The sequence below is a fragment of the Numida meleagris genome, chromosome Z (assembly GCF_002078875.1).
Source record: "Numida meleagris isolate 19003 breed g44 Domestic line chromosome Z, NumMel1.0, whole genome shotgun sequence".
Classification (NCBI taxonomy): Eukaryota; Metazoa; Chordata; class Aves; order Galliformes; family Numididae; genus Numida; species Numida meleagris.
This window is the reverse complement of record NC_034438.1, coordinates 22,035,539-22,055,195: the sequence shown is the minus strand read 5'-3', so window position 1 is coordinate 22,055,195 and position 19,657 is coordinate 22,035,539. Positions and strand designations below refer to the sequence as shown.

At 37.1% G+C, this 19,657-nt stretch overlaps 1 protein-coding gene across 3 annotated transcripts in view; it reads right to left on the bottom strand.

Annotated features, from left to right (window-relative positions):
• The window catches only part of PIK3R1 (phosphoinositide-3-kinase regulatory subunit 1), a 57,620-nt gene that overhangs the window by 15,154 nt on the left and 22,809 nt on the right, over window positions 1–19,657 (bottom strand). For all 3 annotated transcript variants that reach the window (XM_021380219.1, XM_021380220.1, XM_021380218.1), the window contains 5 exons: window positions 10,460–10,552; window positions 8,802–8,876; window positions 5,816–5,947; window positions 4,737–4,938; window positions 4,462–4,541 (listed from right to left, as the gene is read on the bottom strand). In XM_021380219.1, coding sequence (XP_021235894.1) covers window positions 4,462–4,541; window positions 4,737–4,938; window positions 5,816–5,947; window positions 8,802–8,876; window positions 10,460–10,552 — 582 coding nt within the window. The remainder of the gene's footprint in view (window positions 1–4,461; window positions 4,542–4,736; window positions 4,939–5,815; window positions 5,948–8,801; window positions 8,877–10,459; window positions 10,553–19,657) is intronic.

The following is a 19,657-nucleotide window of genomic DNA, read 5'->3' as shown; positions in this document are numbered from 1 at the left end:
AAATGGAGATGGTAACCTATGTTTCTAAACACATGGCACTGCGCAGCAGCAGAAGAGGAATAACGTAGCTCCTGATGGTAACTGAAATGCCTCCTATTTACTGCTAAAAATTACAAAAGGGCTCAATAACATTTTTGGTTTTATAGGGCCAAGATACAAATGCATATTTTCAAAGACGGTAAGATAACCCCAAATTGGTTCACTTAATTGCTTATCATTTTAAAAAGCACGGGTACACAGGCAGAGATGAAAGATAAGACTTTGTTCCTAAGTCCAGTTTTGTTTTTTTTTTATTCCTTTGCCTTGTGCAAAAAATGATTGTCTAATCATCCTGCAGAAGGAACCACACATATTGTCAAAAAACTAGATTCTGACATGCACACTCCAGCATTTTCACACAGTTGCCCCTTCTTAACTTTTATTCAAATTGAAATTTCAACACATTAACTGGTGCCCATTGAATCTATAGATCTGCATTTGCTGAAAGGCAACAGAATACTTGCTTTTGCAGTCTTAAGCACAGTGCTCTTCTATCAATATCAATAACCAATTTGTTTCTATAAAATGATGCATAAAGCAGAAAAAGGACTGATCAATTCTGACAGGTTTGCATACACTTACGTACAAATATAAATTCACACACATTAATCTGTAAACAACTCTTACAACGCCACACATTTCAGTTTTACCAAATACATTCAACTTGACATTGACAAGTATGAAGTACACCGTACCGTCAAAATCTAATGCAAGAATTCAGCATTGCTAGGGCTGACATTACCAATGCATTTTGCTCTTCGCTACTCCAGGTATGAAGCCTGACTTCCATTAGCTTAGAAGGGGAGCCCTCTGCCGGGTGAGAAGCCAATGCACAACAGCTACTACAAAGTTCTCCCAGGGGATGTACTGCTCCTGCTCACACTCCAAACCATGCTCTGCAAGGCCAACTGCCCAGTAAAACCTGTGACATGATGAAGAATAGTCCAGACAAGGGACAGAACTTGTACATTCCTCGTTGTGCCCTCAGACACTACAGACAGGATTATGAGCTGAGCCTGACCAGCACAGCTCAGGACAGCTTTGAGACAGATTTCCAGAAAAAAAGGAAGAGCCTCTATAGCCTCCCCTGCTCTGATTACTGTATGCTAATCTTGCTGATCTTTTGTACAGCTAAAAGCAAAGTGCCTGCACCTTGATGATACTGCCAGGATTCTCACTGAATCCCCAACAGTTACGTGTAAGGCACTCTCATTATCTCACTACTTCTTAGCTATGATCCCATGAGTAGTAAAACCCACTACTCCATGCTTATTTTACAACAGTAAAAGGGGACAGGCAGTCTCGAGGTGGGTACCACACAGCAGCTCCTTCCAGCCCCTGCATTTTGCCTGCCTGCAATGGCACCATAGGCTCCCCATGTTCCTCTTGCTGTCCCACTGCTATCCCCTCCCCCTTCACTTCCCTGCCTTAGGACACACCTTCCTCTCGCACACCCAAAGCCACTCTACACTCTTCCACTCCAGAAGGACCCTGATCACCCCATGTTCCCTCCCAAAACCTATTCCTAACCTCCTATTGCCCTTTGTCAACCAGAGGGTTGCTTGTCAGCAACACTTCTGTGTCTTCATATACTACAAATATAGGAACAAGAGGTATTTTACCTTTGATATTTTAACTTTTGCAGAGGTCTAAATGTTACTGTAATAAAAAGAAATAAAATACACAGTTTGCTTCAGTTACAGGGAAAAAGAAATTCAGACCACAGTTATTGTTAGATTAAAAAAAATAATAATCCAGTAATGGCCTAAAAGTAGCACCTGCTTTTGTGCTATGCTGCACAGGCATCAGTTTTGCTATACGATGTCCAATATATGACAGTGTTCTGATCAACATACTTTCTATTGTGTTGAAGTAAGAACCACAATTGGTGAGTGAAGTGGTAAGAAAAAGACCCACGGTTCTGTGAAGGTCTCCTCCCTACTCCGATCTGTTATCTCTAGGCCAGCATCTTATGTATCTATTCACTGCTGAAGATACCACTAGAATTTCATGCACAATTCGTTTCAGATGGAATATTTTCATTCAGGCTTCAGAATAACAGAAAGAAAAAAGACAACGTTAACCCTTCAGTCTGAAAAAGGAAAGAAACAAGTAGCACTTGCTTACTTGTAATTGCTTAACTGTCATTACACTATTTTCAACAAGTAAGATTCTGTTTAAATCTTCTGAAATTTTTGTCATTCTCAGATCACCTATGTGACAAATTATCTTTGCTAAACATCTTCCTTTATTACAATGCCTCTAAACATTTCTATGTAAATTCAAGGCACTGCAATCAATTATCTTGAAGTTCATAATTTGGAAAAATGCATCTTATAGAAGTTCTTATAGAACTATAAAAACACAGCACTATGGACAATCAGGTCACCAAATGATTTTGGTGCTGAGCCCAGGCTTGTGTCCTAATCCTGGAGACTCATTTAGCATTCAGTAAAGATTCAACTTTTAGAACTTATTCAAGTGCTTCACATGCCTTAGAGCAGAGCAGCTAACCACAGACTGCAAAGTTTGAAAATTTGTACCTAAGGTTTTTTTTCAGCACATTAATAGATGTGCCAACGTTCTACTAAAAATATTCCATTGTTCAGGATGGACTGTCACACACAAAGAGAAGGAGATCTATTTTTGTCATATGAGAAATCCCAGAAGGATCCTCAAAATAAACAACTGCACTACAAAATATTAATTACCTCAGAAGCAAAATTAAAAACAAATATTTGTTTCTAATCACTAATGCTTAATGATTAATATAGCATCAAACTCTAAATCTGATGAATACAGCCATATTTCTTCAAGTGCTCTAATGTTACTCTCAGGATGACTGTTTCCTTATTAGTAGTTCTAACATTAACACCTTTCACTTTTTTATGTTTCTCATATGAAGCAACTCAGGACTATATACAACTAAGTAATCTCTTCAGTGCATCTTCAGTAACTCTCACTTTGCAACTTAAGAAACTCTCAATACTGACTCTATCCCACACATCAGTGTCTCAAGCCACCTAAATCTACACATCCTAAAGTATCCGCAACACATAATTTCAAAAACTGCTATTATCAAACTCTTTCAAGCATAGAGGATTCAATAAAGCATTTTCCTTTTTAATGCTTTAAATGTGTGGCAATGAAAAACTCATTCTTTAATAATAACCAGTTATTTGCAGATTCTTAATGAGGAAATACAAGTAGTCATTAAAGGTTTGGACTCTCCTGGTTTTAATGAAACATTAGGAACTGAAATACAGAGTGGTTCTGGAAATGCTTGCTAAATTATTTTGAGGAAAGTGAAAAAAAAACAAGAATTACAAATTAGCTGAAAATACATGTACACAAGCTGTTAGGGAAATGTTCCAAATTAATAGAGCTGGCAAGGTTGGAAAAACCTTCCAATCAAAGCAGTAGGAACAAACAACTTTGCTTTAGACATTTTAAATTAATCATTTGTTGATGGAGAGGATTACAGAATGTACCTACATGTAATACTAGCAATTAGGTAGCGTTTGCTGCTGTTTTTCTGCTCCTGTGTTCCAGCTCTTTGAAACTTGAAGCAGCCCTACAAATCCTACTGTCACGAACTTTACCTTGTACCATGGATAGAGGTGGGAGAGCTATACCATGCCCAGTGTTCTACCCACTCTGACCCTATCCTTTGCTCAGATACTCTTTGTTAATAACCTGTAAAAGGAATTACTTTAAGCTAACACATAAAGTGTACCTGTGTTAATAATTTCTTTTGTACACAGTAAGCAACTCTGTCTTGCTTCTACCAAGTATTTAAATTTAAAAGAGGGATTTCTGGATAAATTAGAAATGTTTTTTATTGTTTGCTGACTAAATTAGATGCTAACTCACAGCACCAAAATGATTATAATCTAATTTTCTTGAGTGTGTTTTTAATATTTTCGGCAGTTTATTGATAAATGAATCTTTTGAGTCTCTGGATTAAAAAGAATATAAAACAAACAAAAAAGGGCAAGTCTTGACTTCTTCAGACGATCTCTGAGCTATTGCAGCTCTAAGGAAATTCTAGGAGTTGAGTGACAATGAAATAAAGTCTCTAGAATTTACTCCTCCCACCTCCACCACTGCATGATACACATTTTATTGGTTTACAGGTCTTAAAATTTCAAAATTAGTGTTCTCTCTTTAATGAGAAAGGAACGAAAATCCTAGGGCTGCAGAAACTATGGATACTAACCTGATCTAATGAAAAAGATAATTTCTTATAAAACAGACGGTGCACATTGCTATGAAAAATATAAACAACTTAGTTCTGTAATTATGCATTTTACATTGTTTGAATAGAAAGAAAAGCAACAAACATTTACTGTTCTTAAGCTGAATTTTACTATTTAAAAAAAATAACACTATATAACTTTTAAAATTAGAAATAACTTTTACCTGGTACAGGCTGTCTCTCATTCCATTCACTTGTAATTAAAATCTCTAAAATCTTTATGTGGTGTTCAGTATTATCAGAGCTGTAGGAGATGGATTAGACAGTAAAAAACCAGGAAAAATACAAACGTTTTACATTAGTATTATTCAGAAGAATCGGAAAAATTTATAACAATACTCTCCCCACTGGAACTCAGGTCACAGAATTAGTTCATTACAATTACTTTTGTATACAGTTAACCCAAGTTTATGGCACAGAACAAAGATGTCCTACGTACCTTGCTATCTGGAATTTGAAAAGGAGAGGGCTGAAAATTTCAGCTAGAGTCCTTGCATTCAAGAGATTTTTGCTGGAGGCTTGACAAAGTCTGAGGAAATGTTTGAGCAAATATTGGAGTGTGAGCCAGTATTGGTGAGGTATATTTGGAGATCTAATGAGTTTCTTCAGCAACTGAGCATATTCCTCTGAACTATGCACATCTGCAAGTAAACAAATAAAAGGATCTAGATATCAACATGGGAATATTCAGCAAGTAAAATGTAAAAATATGTGACTCCTTTGGAAGCACCAATTTTGCAAAAGAATAATAATTCAGTCCTTCATTAGTGCTGTAAGGCTTGTTTCTTCTTTGAAAAAGAAGTGAAATACTCAGGAAAAAGTAAAGAACAAGTATTCAAAAGTCAAATGGAAACAGATATGCATTTTGGTAAAAACCACAATGTGTTCAGAGTGTACTGGTAGAAGTCTGTCTTGTGTTTAGTGTCACACATGATTGGGTAATTCTGAGATGCACTAGATAAGCCTCACAGGTGCTGTTCTAACTTTGAAGGTTACCAGTAACAATATCCTGTCCTGAGACATACAGCAGAATACTTGGCTGATGAGCTGAAAGCCTGTAAGCTGTTTGTTTGAAATGAACACTGTAGATGATGAATCTTACATGCGTGTATTTGTCACTTCATAATCTGTAACTCCCAACATACTGCAGAACACCATGACCTCTAATACATTTACTTCGTCAGCGCTGATAAAAAGTTAAAAATTAGCTTTCTGCACACAGATACGTCCTTGATTTTTCCCCCCCGTTTTTTTTAGTCATTCTACCTACTAAAATGCAGAGAATTATGTTATCCCTTATATTTTCTACTATGCTTACCTAAACAGGTAAGTAAATGATGCACATCTAGAACTGAAACAGTTCCCATCAAAAACAGTAAAGGTATCTATTTTTTTCTGGGATACTGCCAGGTTGTGCAGAATCTTCCATGTTCTATGAGTGACGAACTGGATCACTGAGTACTCAAAATCCTAACAAAAGCTTTTTGTTTGACATTTGAAATAATCTGGTATTCATACCTTGAGCTACAGAAATAATATCACTGTAGACAGTTGCTGGAATGATGGGATTTGGCAGATCTAGGAGATACCTCTTGAGAGCATCTGATAAAGTGTGCACATCACAAGTTTCTAAATCCAATGAAGAGGCATCTAGAAGGAAAGAGCAACATACTTTTAAGACATTACCAATTAGAAGAAAAATGTAGACTTATGATAATAACAAGCCAGAACTGCTAATATATATATGGTTTATGATGAACAACTCAAAAGATATAATCAATCTAAAAGATCAATACACATCGTTAAGACTTGAATATATAGTGCTCAACACTGTGCCCAGGCCTTTCACATCTGATGAAACAAATAACTTCCACAGTTGTGGCCTTCAGTCATATATAGTGCCAAGCTGAACTCATTAGAATGATAGTGATTTGCTTTATGCTGGCAATATTATGGAATACCAGAATATTTTTAACAAGTCTCTGTTTTACCAATAAATATTTTGTGTAAGAAGTAAGTATTAATAAAGGCTTCACACAAATGCAGGATCTCTGCTGACAGCTAGTGCTATTATGACTGGAAGCTCAATTAACAACTTGGAGCCCCATGTCTGTAAATATTTATGTGAGTAAGTGGAAACAAATACACTCATGCAGAACTGGGTGCTCAGTGTTTTATCTAGCAGTTGGGATTTATCTTTTAAAACCTGGTATCCTTCCAGTACTGTTATGACTCAAACTAAGGTCTGAGAGTACCACCACTTCTTAGTGCTGGAGCAAGGAATATCAGCAGCAAAAATAAAAATAGGAAAACACAGTTACAGTGCAAGCAAGTTTGATTTTCCTCTTAAAACATGAAAATCTGGTGCAGTATAGTCCCAAAAGTTTACAGAAAGATCCACATTTGGGATAAGAATCTAGACAAACCAATGCTGAACAACTTTCTAGGCTAGTCAAGTCCCCTGTAAAATAATTCTTGAATGTACTTAGCCAGCTTGAACCAAATTATACTGGGAGGTAGAGGACTCAGCTATATGGTCTGCCTACACATTCTGTGAAAAAAGTCAAGAGAGGTTAGTGAGACACCCAGTCTTCCTCCTCCTCCTTCCTATCATCCCCAAAGGACAGCTTGCAGCTGAGTTTAATCCTTGTTAGACATTAAAGAATCCTTCTGAGAAAATAATGGAAAAAACTTGCAGTGAGGCCATGAATTCTACAAAAGCCATTAAGCATCAGAAAATCTGACCAACTACAAATTCATAATGGTTTTCAATAGTTCTGTTGCTCCCAGGATGTTTATTATGTTTATTTCATAAATTAAGTCCTGATTCTCTCTGTGTTGACCCATTCCTACACATGAATGCACGAGTAAGAGTTAACTTGAGCTACTCTGCAGCTTTTTGAGTGTAAACCTATAAATAGACCTTAACACTTCAGTCTAACCGAGCTGGTCAGATGCAAGACAGGTTTGATTTTGGAGCTAGACAGCACTGTGTTGAAGCTAATAGGCAGTTATCCAAATTAATACGCAGAGCACTTTAACCAGAAGCAGAAAAGCACATTAATGCTCTTCACAGGTTGGAGAACAAAGCTGACTTGCACACTGCTAAAACAAGAGAGTAGGCAGCAAAGATCCAATCTGTCTGTATCCATGTGACTGGACACCCACCACACTGGCTCTGTCCTGGAAGACCCTGATAATATCTTAAAGAGAACAGAGCGAGAGACTGTTACTAACGGCTAAAGTCCTGATTGCCCTTCCTCAAACCTAATTACATTTTAAATAAGAATAAATGTAAACCAGAAGTTCTTGATCTTAGGAGAAAGACAAATCTTTCATGAAAGTATTCACCAGTTTAAAGACTTAAAATGGGATCCAGATAAATTAAGAGCTACACTCATATTGGTGCTGTAAAAATCTGGAATTATATGGACTGAAATATAATTACATTGCTAAAAATAGGGCTTAGGCTGTTAGAACCACATGCATGTATGTATTCTCTCTCTGCTTTCATGCATGTACCTCTTCTCTCCCACCACAGTCAACAGAGGAGTAGATGCTCTTTTGATCTGAAGGAACAGTCAACTCATAGCATCATCTCTTGTTTATTTCACTAATACTTCTAATTACTAAAAATGAATAGAGAAGTATGAGTTGCTTGCACAGTCCATTTGGCACCATGGCATGTAGCCAGTTTCATTTTCTAGCTCTTGTATGTTTGTGCTTCTTCATGCAAGAAGAAGCTCACACTGCACATTGCACACCAGTTTGCAAAAGCATAGTGAAGTACTGCTGCTACAAAGCTCCTCACCTCTCACAGTGCAGCTAAGTGTTGCCACACCTATACATTCCGGCATAAAGTATAAAAACCACAATGCCAAAAGAGAAGGAAGTATATGTCAGAGAAGTTGAATGGGTATGTGGTATCAGTGGTGTAACTACATTTTCATTGCCCAAAGCCTGAGAACCAAACTTTTGCAGCAACATCAGCTCAAATCTTTTTCTTTCCATTCCATCATCATCTCCGTACCAGACAGGGAACGTTCAGCTATTGCCTCTCCAGCCACAAACATGAATACACAGAACTGTATGTAATCAATTGGACACAATTTGTTTACAAAATATTAACCTGTAGCATTATAGGAATGATGTATCTTTCCCTTGCCTCAAAAAGAAAAAATCCATACACAGAACCTCTTTTTTTTTTTTTTCTTCTGTGCAGCTGAACTTTTAGTCCTTGAACAAGCAGGTGGCCAACAAATGATTAAAGTAATTATTCATGGAAAAGGAACCGATGCAGTGAAAAGACAACCTGCATAAGTGAAAAAAAATACTTTTCCACATTAAGAGTAAACTTTACAAATCTTTTTTACTGATACTTGTCTTTTTAATATTATATTATTCAGAATCAAGTTATACATAAGCTGAGTAGGGGAGCAAAGAAAACAGGATAAGTATGACCCCAAAATCCACCTAGTTCTTTAGTGAAGAGAGCTGTACTTACCACACTCAAGAATTTGTCTTAATTCTGCTGAGCTGCTAGAGCTTTGTGTTACATACAAAGTTGAGCACTCCAGACCTTCAAAACAAAATTGATGGGATGTATTAATATTCCAGTTACTGCTGCCATGCAACAACATACTTTTGTACTCTTCAAATATGTACTTGTAGAATAAATTAGCAACACTCTCCCACCACTATCCTCCTACTAAATACAACTGCTTTTTAAGGCTGTAATATACTTCTTTGTACATGTTAACTTGGTTTCGCAAATACAGCTGGCCATAGAAGATCCAAGATCCCAGCAGCCCTCCATACTCTGTGCAATGCTCCATGTGATGACCACAGAAGGTCAGGGTTTGGCAACAGATACAGCAAAGAGGACAACGTGCAGGAGCAACACTGGAGCCAGATCTTCCTTAACCAGGCCTATTAAATAAGTAAGAAGACTGAGTTATACTACCTCAGGAATGGAACAGGACAAAAGTTCTGACACATCCTAATTAGCATTAAGCCTAAATAGACTTAACTGAGACTTCTAAGTTACAAGCAAGCTCACCCTTTGGCACTCTATGCAGTTAACAGAGACATACAGTCTCTTCTAAGGAACAGGCAAGTCTTGGGTTGCCACTGACTATCTGTAGAGCCCAAAACCTCACAGTGTGTAAACAGGGTGTGTCACATCACTACTGTAAGACAGAATGTATGCATCATATAGTATGTCTCAGAATCCACCTGAATAAAAGACATCAGTGCAATGCCTGCATGTGAAAGATTCTGTTTATAATTTTGCTAATTTCAGAGAAAATACAGAAGACACAAGAAATGAGACAGTACCCAAGGATGCAGAACATCAGCAATCTCATATTATCACTGGTGTTTCCTGGAAGCAGTCACTGTTTATGCAAACTGTCACTGAACACTGGCCCTTCTCACTGATATTAGCAAACTCTTCCTCACTCAGTAAACGATTACAGTCTTCCAGTGTCACAGCACTACGTGAGAACCCATATCCCCAAGGACAGGAGTCTGAATGTAAGAATACGACGTCTCCTCGCTTCCAAGGCCAGTGAAGGAGCAAGGCTGCTCCTAATCTCACCAGCACTATGCAGGAGGTATCACAGAGAAGCCCAGAAAAGAGAGAAAGGGCAAAAGAAGAAGACAGTGAAAGAAAGGTGAAAGCCTCTAAGGGACAGACAGACACAACATGATAAAGTAGGAGAGCAAATAAACATAAAAATTATCACTGACTGTCTCAGCACACAGCAGTAATAAAGATCTGCCTCCTGAAGTATAAAAACAGTTCTTCTAACCTTTTCATATTTAGTTTATTTTTTTCTGATTTGGAGAAACATATTACTTGTTTGGCCTTGTATCCAGTTAAATGTTATGATGCCACTTCCATAACCAACTTAACATTTTAGTGGGTTAGAAAATAACAAGGCAAATCTAATCCCTTCTTCCTCTATCTTTGCTCAGGTCTGAATAGCCTCTCAGAAGAAACCAATGCAACAAACCTTAAATGAGATTATTTTCGTATCGGTTGAGTAACGTGATGCCTTAATAGCTCTAGGACAGGGAGATGTCAATTCTGGATCTAATTCTGCAGTCTTGGCTCACACAAGTAATAAAAAGCTCTTGGTAGATTGCACTTCAGCCTACCTTTCTTTTCAATTGTCTCTATTATCTTGATGAGGATTGGTGGAGCAACATCAGGAGGTGAAAACTGCTCCGTAAGATCCGGAAGTGAAAAAGCTGTAAAAGAAGAAAAATAATAATAAGCCAAGCTACACTTGAATTCAACCATCATTTATGAAAATCATGACATAAAATGAAACCAGTTCATTTTTAAGTAGAAAACAGTTCATCTTATCAGCTGTAAAACACTGTGCAAATATCTCACTTGTCAGGTCTAAGTACAAACACTTCAAAACTTATCAGAAAGCTGTAAAAAATTATGAGGATTGTATTTTTACAGCATTTTCTTTCAGAGAATTCAATCAGTCCTAAAATCACCCTCCATTTTACACAGGAAGATAAAATACAATAAAAGTCTGCCACCTATGGGAGGATAGAAATACAATGCAAGAAAGGAAAGAAAAAATATTGTTCCTAAAATGTTTACATCCAGTGTGCACAAGGTGAGATGGTGTACATCACCATATGGGAGCTGAGGATCCACTTGGTAAAAAAGTTTGGAACAGCAGTTGAATCAAGTTCACACTCACATAAAAACTAATTATATAGATATAGATGCATATATATATATTTATTTTCATTCTTCAAGCTTAACAGTATTAACAGGATAGTTTTTTTGAAGCAAGAATTTTCATTTCTACAATTATTGGTTAAGAATAAATGGTGGGCTAATCAGAAAGGAACATTATGCAGATCCAAATAAACCTGCATAACATCTCTACACAATTTTCATGCAATACAGTTTCTTCGCTGAGAGAACATACTGTATAAACGAATGTTCTAACTCTGTGATGTGAGAGATGATCAATCTCTCAATGCACTGTTTTTGCCAAAAGAATAATTTAAAAGTTTCAAAGAGATCCTGCTGAATTCCTAGAACACAAGAACGTTTACATAAAGATATTATTAAACAGCTGCCAGAAACATCCGGCATACTTTGATGGGTTATGACTGATAAACAGAGCTTAACCATTGAAGTAAAATTTGCCAGCTGCCTAAACAATGGTGATGTCTGCTCAATTAAATTCAAAGACAAACAGAGTAATTCTTAAATGCACACATGCACGTATGCATTTGCATGTGTGCACATGACTGAACAGAATTATCAGGATAACTAAGTAGGAGGGAAAAAAAGAAATGACAGCAAAATATGAATACAGAGTTTTAAGTTAAAATCTTTTAGATAAGCAAAAAATTAAACTAACACAACTGAGACAGCAGGCAATTTTCGCGGAGAACTTACCCTATATTGGAACAGCAATTACATATCTTTCTAAAAATGTGAAAAATTTGCAAGTGGAAAAGAGAAATTACAGACAAAGTTTGAAAGTGTAGAAAACTGAAGAGAAAAATAAAAGATAATAAATTATTTACAGATTTATAGTAGAAGTTGGGCATACTGGTATTGAAATGTGTCCCTTGCAAGAAGCAGCAGAATGACTGAATGATGATCACGAATTACTTCGTAGTCCATTCATAACAGAGAAGGACATGAGTAAAACATCTGTTAATCATAAAAGTTTTAACTTAGAAGGCCTAGAAAATGAGTATTCAGGAGTCTCAAAAGGGTTGCCTGAGGAGATCTCTTGCCCGCTGACATTACTTTTTAATCACTCATGGAAAATCAGAGCAGTCCCTGGAGGTCAAAAGAGTTCTAATGCTCTGCTTGTAGCCTGAAAAGACTAGTAAAATGACCCTGATGACTGCACACTAGTTACACTGTCAATCTTGAGCAAAATAAAGGAAAAGCTGATATTAGATTCCTATGATAAAACAATAAAAGGGAGCACTGTAGCTAAGGATTGTCTGCATACCTTGTAGAGGATAGGTTCTGTTAAAAATGACACTACTTCCTTCCTTATGATGCAACAGTTATTCTAAAAACGCAAGTAAGTTGACATAAACTCTCAAGCTCTGTCAGATAGCTGACATAGTATAACCTTAGGATTAAAACCTACACATAAAGTAAGTATGTGTACGAAAGTGTAGCTGACCAGAAGACCTCCAAATATAGTTCTTAATGTAGAACAAGCTACTCAGGGAAGGAGCAGATGTATACATCTCTTCACATCTTCAAACCACTTTCAGGTGCCTTCTGGAACACTTCCTTTAGCTTAGCATCTTATCTGCTTCATCAAACACAAGTCGGGCTGAAATGCAAGACTCTGCAGTCCAAGTAGCCTCTGCTGAGGCATACTGAAATATGGAAAGACTATTTGATCAGATCACAGAATTCTTTTCCACCCCAAACTATGAATCTACCTTATGGTAAGGGCAAATCTACTGAAAGAATAATGAAAGGTCAGATCAGAATAATATCGAAGGGTGTTCTACAGAAATACTTGAAGTATAACACATACTAATAAACTTAGAGAAAGCAAAGAGCCTAAAATACACCCCTTACATGGTAGCAAAGCAAGAATAGGATTTAAGAACAGTTTACATATGTTTACTTAAGAAAATAACTTTCTGCTCCCCTAGGTATCCAGTTACAGTAAGTACTCTACTCCTTAAGTAACAGCAAAGAAATTGCATAATCTGCACATCTAATAATTCCAGCTGGAGGCAGTGTTTCCTTCTAAACTGAAACTGAGAAAATGAAGGAGAAAAAAATAAGGAGAAAGAGAGACTCGCACCAAGTGGAAGTCAGTCTGACGGACACTTCAAACCCTTCAGGTGACAGCATAACAGTTCAGGGATGGTCTGCCCAGCATATCCAGCTGCTGTCCTTCCTTTCAGGCAGAGGAGAGAACTATGCTTCCTCACATGTAGCAAAATGTGCCTTGAAAAAATGCAAGGGATACTCTGCCAATAGCTATAAACAAGATGTATTTAGAAAGATAATTCCATTTGCCACTACATTTAGGTTTTTTTACATGAGGAGTGGGCCATGACTGATAAACAAAGCTTAATCATTGAAGCAAACCAACAAGGGGATCTAATCTCAGATGAAGATTTCATGGGAGGAAGCCACTGCAGAGTTAAGAAGGACGCTACACAATACAGTCTGTCCTCATGGGATATAAATAATGGGGTGAATTCAGATCTTAGTGTGCCTCTGCATCCCCATGTCTTCATCTACATCGTCTGCTACTGAATCTCTTTGTTGCACAGTATTCTTAAATAATATTCTTAGATGACGATGATAATGAAAAGCTTCTGGAAACATTTACCTTATTTATGTAAAATCTACATTATGTCTACAAGAACATGTATGTAGAGCAAACACATTGGTTAAAATTAAGAACTTCCCTCGCTCCTCTGCTATCCTAAAATATGCAGCTATAAAAATGTTAAAGTAGCAGAAAAATATTAAAATAGAAACCAAGATTTCCGATTTCTTCTCTTCTTTCCTATATCCCATTCAATTTATCCAAAACTGGAAATTTCTGTCAATCAGGGCGATTTTAGACATTAACAGCAAAATTTTAGACATTAAGAGAACCTTTAAAATAATGAAAATCTATTCCGTAAATAAATAAAACATAAAATATGTACATAGTTGACTAAAAATCCAGGATATTCACCTCCCTGTTAATGCTAAGCTGATGAGTAAAAGCTCAGTAGCAAAAGGACCTAAACACATACACACAAACGAACCCTAATTTTGTCACCTTCAGCACAGTAATGTCAGAACAATGCATCTAAAAATACAGTTACACTGCTCAACAACAGCAAATAAACTTTCGTTTTGTAAGCATGTAGGCTATTAATGAATGAATACTACTTAACCTCCTACCCATTCTAGGATTTCCTACTCATTACTGTCATTTCTCATATAATTTCATACTGACTTTAAACTCCACGACTTTTGCAGAAAATAGAAAACAATGTTCATTTTAAGTTGGAAGATCTCACAAAACACACATTTATTAGGAAAGAAAAAAGACCTAGAATTTGTAGATCTGAAGCCAATTTACAACATCTACATAAAATACAGCGAAATTTGGGAAGTGCCCTTCATTTTCAAAACATCAACAGGAAATGGCAGAGGTTAAAGTAAAGAAAACTACACTAGTTTTGGACAATTTGAATCTCATAGCCATAATACCAGATACTCTTAAAGAAGTCCTAATTCTAGACTAGATGAAGAAAATACAGCATGCACATTAAGACATTCACAGTTGGAAAGACATTTTTCAGTTAAGTCACTTTTAGTGAAAGAGAAGGAAATAAAATCCAGCATGCAACCTGCATTCAGTACCTGATTTCAAAAGTATCTTTTGTTTTGAAGCATGCTGTAGCACAGCACAGAGGTTTGGAGAACCAAATCCACTCTTAAGAATCTGAGCAACTTTGTAGATCCCTTTACTACAATCCAGTATCAGTTTTTCACTTAAAGCAATCATTTTTTCCCCTCAAATGCTGTAACTATTTTTTTTTCCAAAATATTAAGGTTCTGAGAAGCTGTCATACACTTTCTTTGTCTTCACTTTAGTCACAAGTCCAGTAGTATGTCTCCAGATAGTAAGGAAGCTTCTGATGACACACGATAAAAGCTGGATTTTCCACTAGCTCTATTTTTACCTTTACCACAGTGAGAACCAATGAGAGGAACCACAAGCCAGGGTTCTCTCCAATCTGTGAACTCTTCACTCTCCCTGATACAGACAGGCCTGAACAGCATTAAGGCAACCGCAACGTGTGGGAGATGAGAGCATACCTAACGTTCAAGGGTTGCCAACATAGCTACAAAGTGCAAGATGAAACCAGCCACAGCTGCACCTTTTGGAAGGGTTCTCAGTAAAAAGAGATATTTGAGTGTTAGTACCTGGCAACATCAAGTGGAAATTTAAAGCTGGAATTTGGCTTCAGAAGTTTCTGAGCCAAATCTTTAGTTACTGCTGGAAGAAGAATGAAAATGAATACATTCAAAAAAAATGTAGCTTAGAATGTAAGAATACAGACACCACAGAAAGAATGGCTTAAAATGTAACAATATAAACACCATGGAAAGGAGCTGGAGTTCAATTTCTAGATATTTTACAGGACCTATATTCTAGCATTATTTGAACTTAGCACTGACTCAAGATTATTCCATTCATACTCTTTTTTCAGAATGACATTTAAAGCTATTTGCACATATTGCATTCGATGACAACACAGCTGTACATGAAAGTCTAATATTTCAGAGCACAGGTCTTCAAATGATCATAACTGGCTTATATCCACACAGATAAACTCTTTATGTGTGCAACTGTATCCACTAACAAACAAAAGTTTGCATTCATAAGATTTTCACATATCCATGTTTGAAAATCATACGTACGTCTGAACATGAATACTTTGACCAGCACTGAAATGAACTGAAATACAAAGAACCGCATTAATTAACACAGAATAGGAAATGCATAAGTAATGGCCATCGTCAAGCAAGTTGTGACCATGTTCTTCAATGAGATCAACTAGCAAACAACAAGGAAAAAATGGCTTATTAAAAACATGAAATACTTTTTCTTGTGGCATCATCAAAGGCATAATGCACAGCAAGGTGAGGACAATGGAGGATTTTAACAGACTCAGTACCCATACTCACTACTGAAAATTCTGGAGTAGGTATGAGCTTACTTTCTTGACTGAAAAGCTGTTATTTCAGAAACAACCACGAGGATCCTGTAGTTCTAGGAAGCACCAGGAAGTGCCTCTGAAAGGCTGATGGGGCAGCTCGATGCTTCTCACAGACATCCCAACACAGGGCCACGGTGTGCTATGCCCCTTCCTCAGCACCTGCCTTCATCAGCACAGGAAGCACAGATATGTGAACCCCCCAGCAGGGAATGAAATGAACCTCAGGGATATGAAACACCTAATCTTTAGTGTGGGGGCACTTCACAGTCCTCTGTATGTTTGGTTGTAATCTTAGGAAGCAGCTACCTTTGCAGAAAATTTTGGTAGAACGCATATGAGAAAAAAACTACCAACCTAGAGAAAATTTTCATAGAGATCTGAGCTGAGTTCAGCCAAGACAGAAAAAGACAAGTCGGGCATTACAAATTACAAATACCACAGAGAAATTTCACTCTGAGATTTGATGACTGTAATCTGGCCTTGGTACCTATAGTTTTGATATTTATCAAAAGAGCAAGCAAAAACAGTATTTGGAACTGTCTACTTGCTACTAGCAAAAAATTTTTGGTGGAGAAGGATGAAAAACAAGAAAGTGAGAGAAAAGACAAAGAAGTTTATGTCATTGTGTGTCACAGATAAATCAAGCACTGCAACAGACAGAAAATTCAGCTGCAACTGTTGGAAGAGAAAAAGACCTCTCTTTATGCTCCATGAGACCTGGGATAATTCAAGTCTGATTACAATTAAATTCCTCTAGGTACTGAACGCATGACTGAAAAAGGCAGGAGTGCTCAGCCATCTCCTCTAGTACTTACATATTTAGATATATTTAAAAAAAATAACACTATTCATAGGAAAATTTGAAATAAACTCTAAGGCTTCAGTGAATTTGACATGTCATTATGAATAGTTTAGTTTGCCTACTATTACTTGTCTTTTATTTTTATCAGATGCCATCAATCGGGCAGACTCTTTGGACTCAGAATACCACAGAAGCCAACACTGCTAGGGGAGACTAGATTCAGGAGAAAAGAGGAGAGATGAAGACTATCCCAGCACTAGAAAAAGAAAAGCTCTGACCCAATAGCACTATAAGCCCACAGGCTTTTACGTAGACAGAAAAATGTCTGTGAGTCAAGATTTATTACTGTAAAAATGATCACAAAGCTATGAAAACAAATGGAGAAACAGTGTCTGCTGTTGACCTTACATGACTGGAGTACAACTAGGAAAAGTGATTAAAATACTACTGATTCTAAAACCTTGTCAGAAAATTCTTCTATAATATGTTGCCTGCCCAGTTTTCTCCTTCCATTGGTCAGCAAGTGTTGACTATGTGCCAGGAGATGGAGTGACATCTTAATTCAGATGTTATCTGCTTATGGTATACTGAAGATTTTAGCCACAGCAGAAAATTCAGATTTGTACTGGAAAAAGAGTTTATCATATCTGCAGTCAGTCCTCTTTTTCTTTCATCTGCAAAGAAGAAACACTTGAAAAAGCAGAACATGTTTTCTGGGCATCTCGATGATAACAATAAACTCTTATGGAGAAACAATACTCATTAATATGCTTCTGGACTGTAAATTACTTTTAAAAACATTCCTATTTATTCTGTGGTCCTACATAAGTAACATAGAGGGACAAGTTTTTTTGAAGGGTTTTATTGCAAAAGGTAACAGCAGGAATTTTTTCTAACATGACTCTGAACTTCAGTCAATCCCAATATACTAATCAAAACACAAAGCCAGCATCTGCAGAATCCTGTGTGTGAGGCAGGTAGTGACAACACCATTTACAAGCTTGAAAAAGGGCATTTCAAACCAATTCTTGTACAAAAAAAGGCGTGTAATTTGTTACAAAATACTTGGCACTTAACAGAATAAGGCAGTCGTTTCTCCAGGAAGACAAATGAATATATATTACGATTGGGCCATTTATAATTCAACCCACTGAATCCACAAATGCTGGGATAAAATCTGAAAGTTACTTCACTTTATCCTGGCTACACACAGAATGTGGAAAAAAATACATAGTCATCTGTATAAATGAATGCTTTAACTGAGACAAGTCAATTACTTTTCTTAGGTACTTTCTATGTTTATCAGCACATACATGAAACCAATGATCTGACTGATAAAATACCATGTACATGGTGACTATGCAGGAAGTTTGGGAGCTGGAAGAATAAATTCCTCTCCTCATCCCTTTTTTATAATGTCAAATCAAGTGCATTCCCAGGGGTAAGGAGAGCAAGAGGCAACTACTGCAACAAAGGGGAAACAGCCCAAAGCACTTTCAGATGAGTACAATAAAGTTATCTGTAAACAGCAGATGGCAGAACTAGACAGCACAAAACTTTGATTTGACATAAAAACTCATACTGTGACTGTTCTCCTAAGAGAAATCTGAGGTCTCCTTACCCTTCTCTAACACAAGAAAATAAATACTTGCTGTACTGATAATTAAAAAACTCATATAAGATAAAACAAAATGAATGCTCAGAAAGAAAGAAAGAAAGAAAAAAACCATGTCTGACTAGTTCAGCTGCACAAATATGTGGAAAATACAAAACTACCAAACAACAGCAGTATAGAATACTTTCCTCCCTCACAAGAGTTTACACTTCTAACATTGACTGCTAATCATGTTCCACACCCATTAATTTAATGTTTCATAAAGCCTTATTTCTATCATCTGTTGAAAGGGAAGTGATACTGCTTGTACTGGGCAGGAATTCTGTACATAATATTCTATCAGATTAAACCTCAGTAACTTTGTGAATTATGAGCTGTCAAGCACTTTTCTCATCTGCCACAGAATATACTTCTTAGAAATAGGAGCTATAAATAAGGCAACAGATGTTCTTTGTTGGCTTCAACTGAAGCACAAGTAATTTTTGAAAAGCCAGTAGTTAGCACTGTTCTAAAGGCAGTATTTTGCTTCCCTCTACTGGTGAGCTTTTGCAGTACTCCTTTTCAAACTGTAATTGAACTCAAGATTTGAAATGGCAGCAACTATTTCCAATTCGTATTAGCAGAATTAGAGAAACAGGTAGCCCTACGCTGGGGAAAAACTGCACAGCTTATGAAAAAAATACTAAGTACAGTATCTCCTGGCATGCAGAACACTGCATTGTAATGCCATACATAATGCTTGAGCTGCTTTGCAAAAGCAAACACCCCATGAACTGAAGGAAAAGATGGGAGAAGTACCTGTTTGTTAAACTGCCTTTCAAAGCGTTGTCAGATAAACAGTAATACACAAACTATATAAGAATGCAGTAAAAGAAGCTGTCTTCGTGCTTTTGAGTAAACCCATAAACCGGGAAGCCCAGGTCCGGCAATGTGGGAGCTGTGGGCAGGCACTGGGGCTTCTTTTTACAGAGGCACTGGCCACACTGGGGCACAGCAAACTGGAGCACAGGGTACAACAAGATACTTCCCACAGTCTTCCGGGGCTCATAGGCTGACGCATATTTCCATTTCACCCCTTTTGTCACAGACCACCCTAGTTGACACGCAGTGCACAGCATGTAAGGGTGGTTCTCGCAGCTCCTATCACCTGTTTCAGTGGAAGAGCAGTTAATGTCTC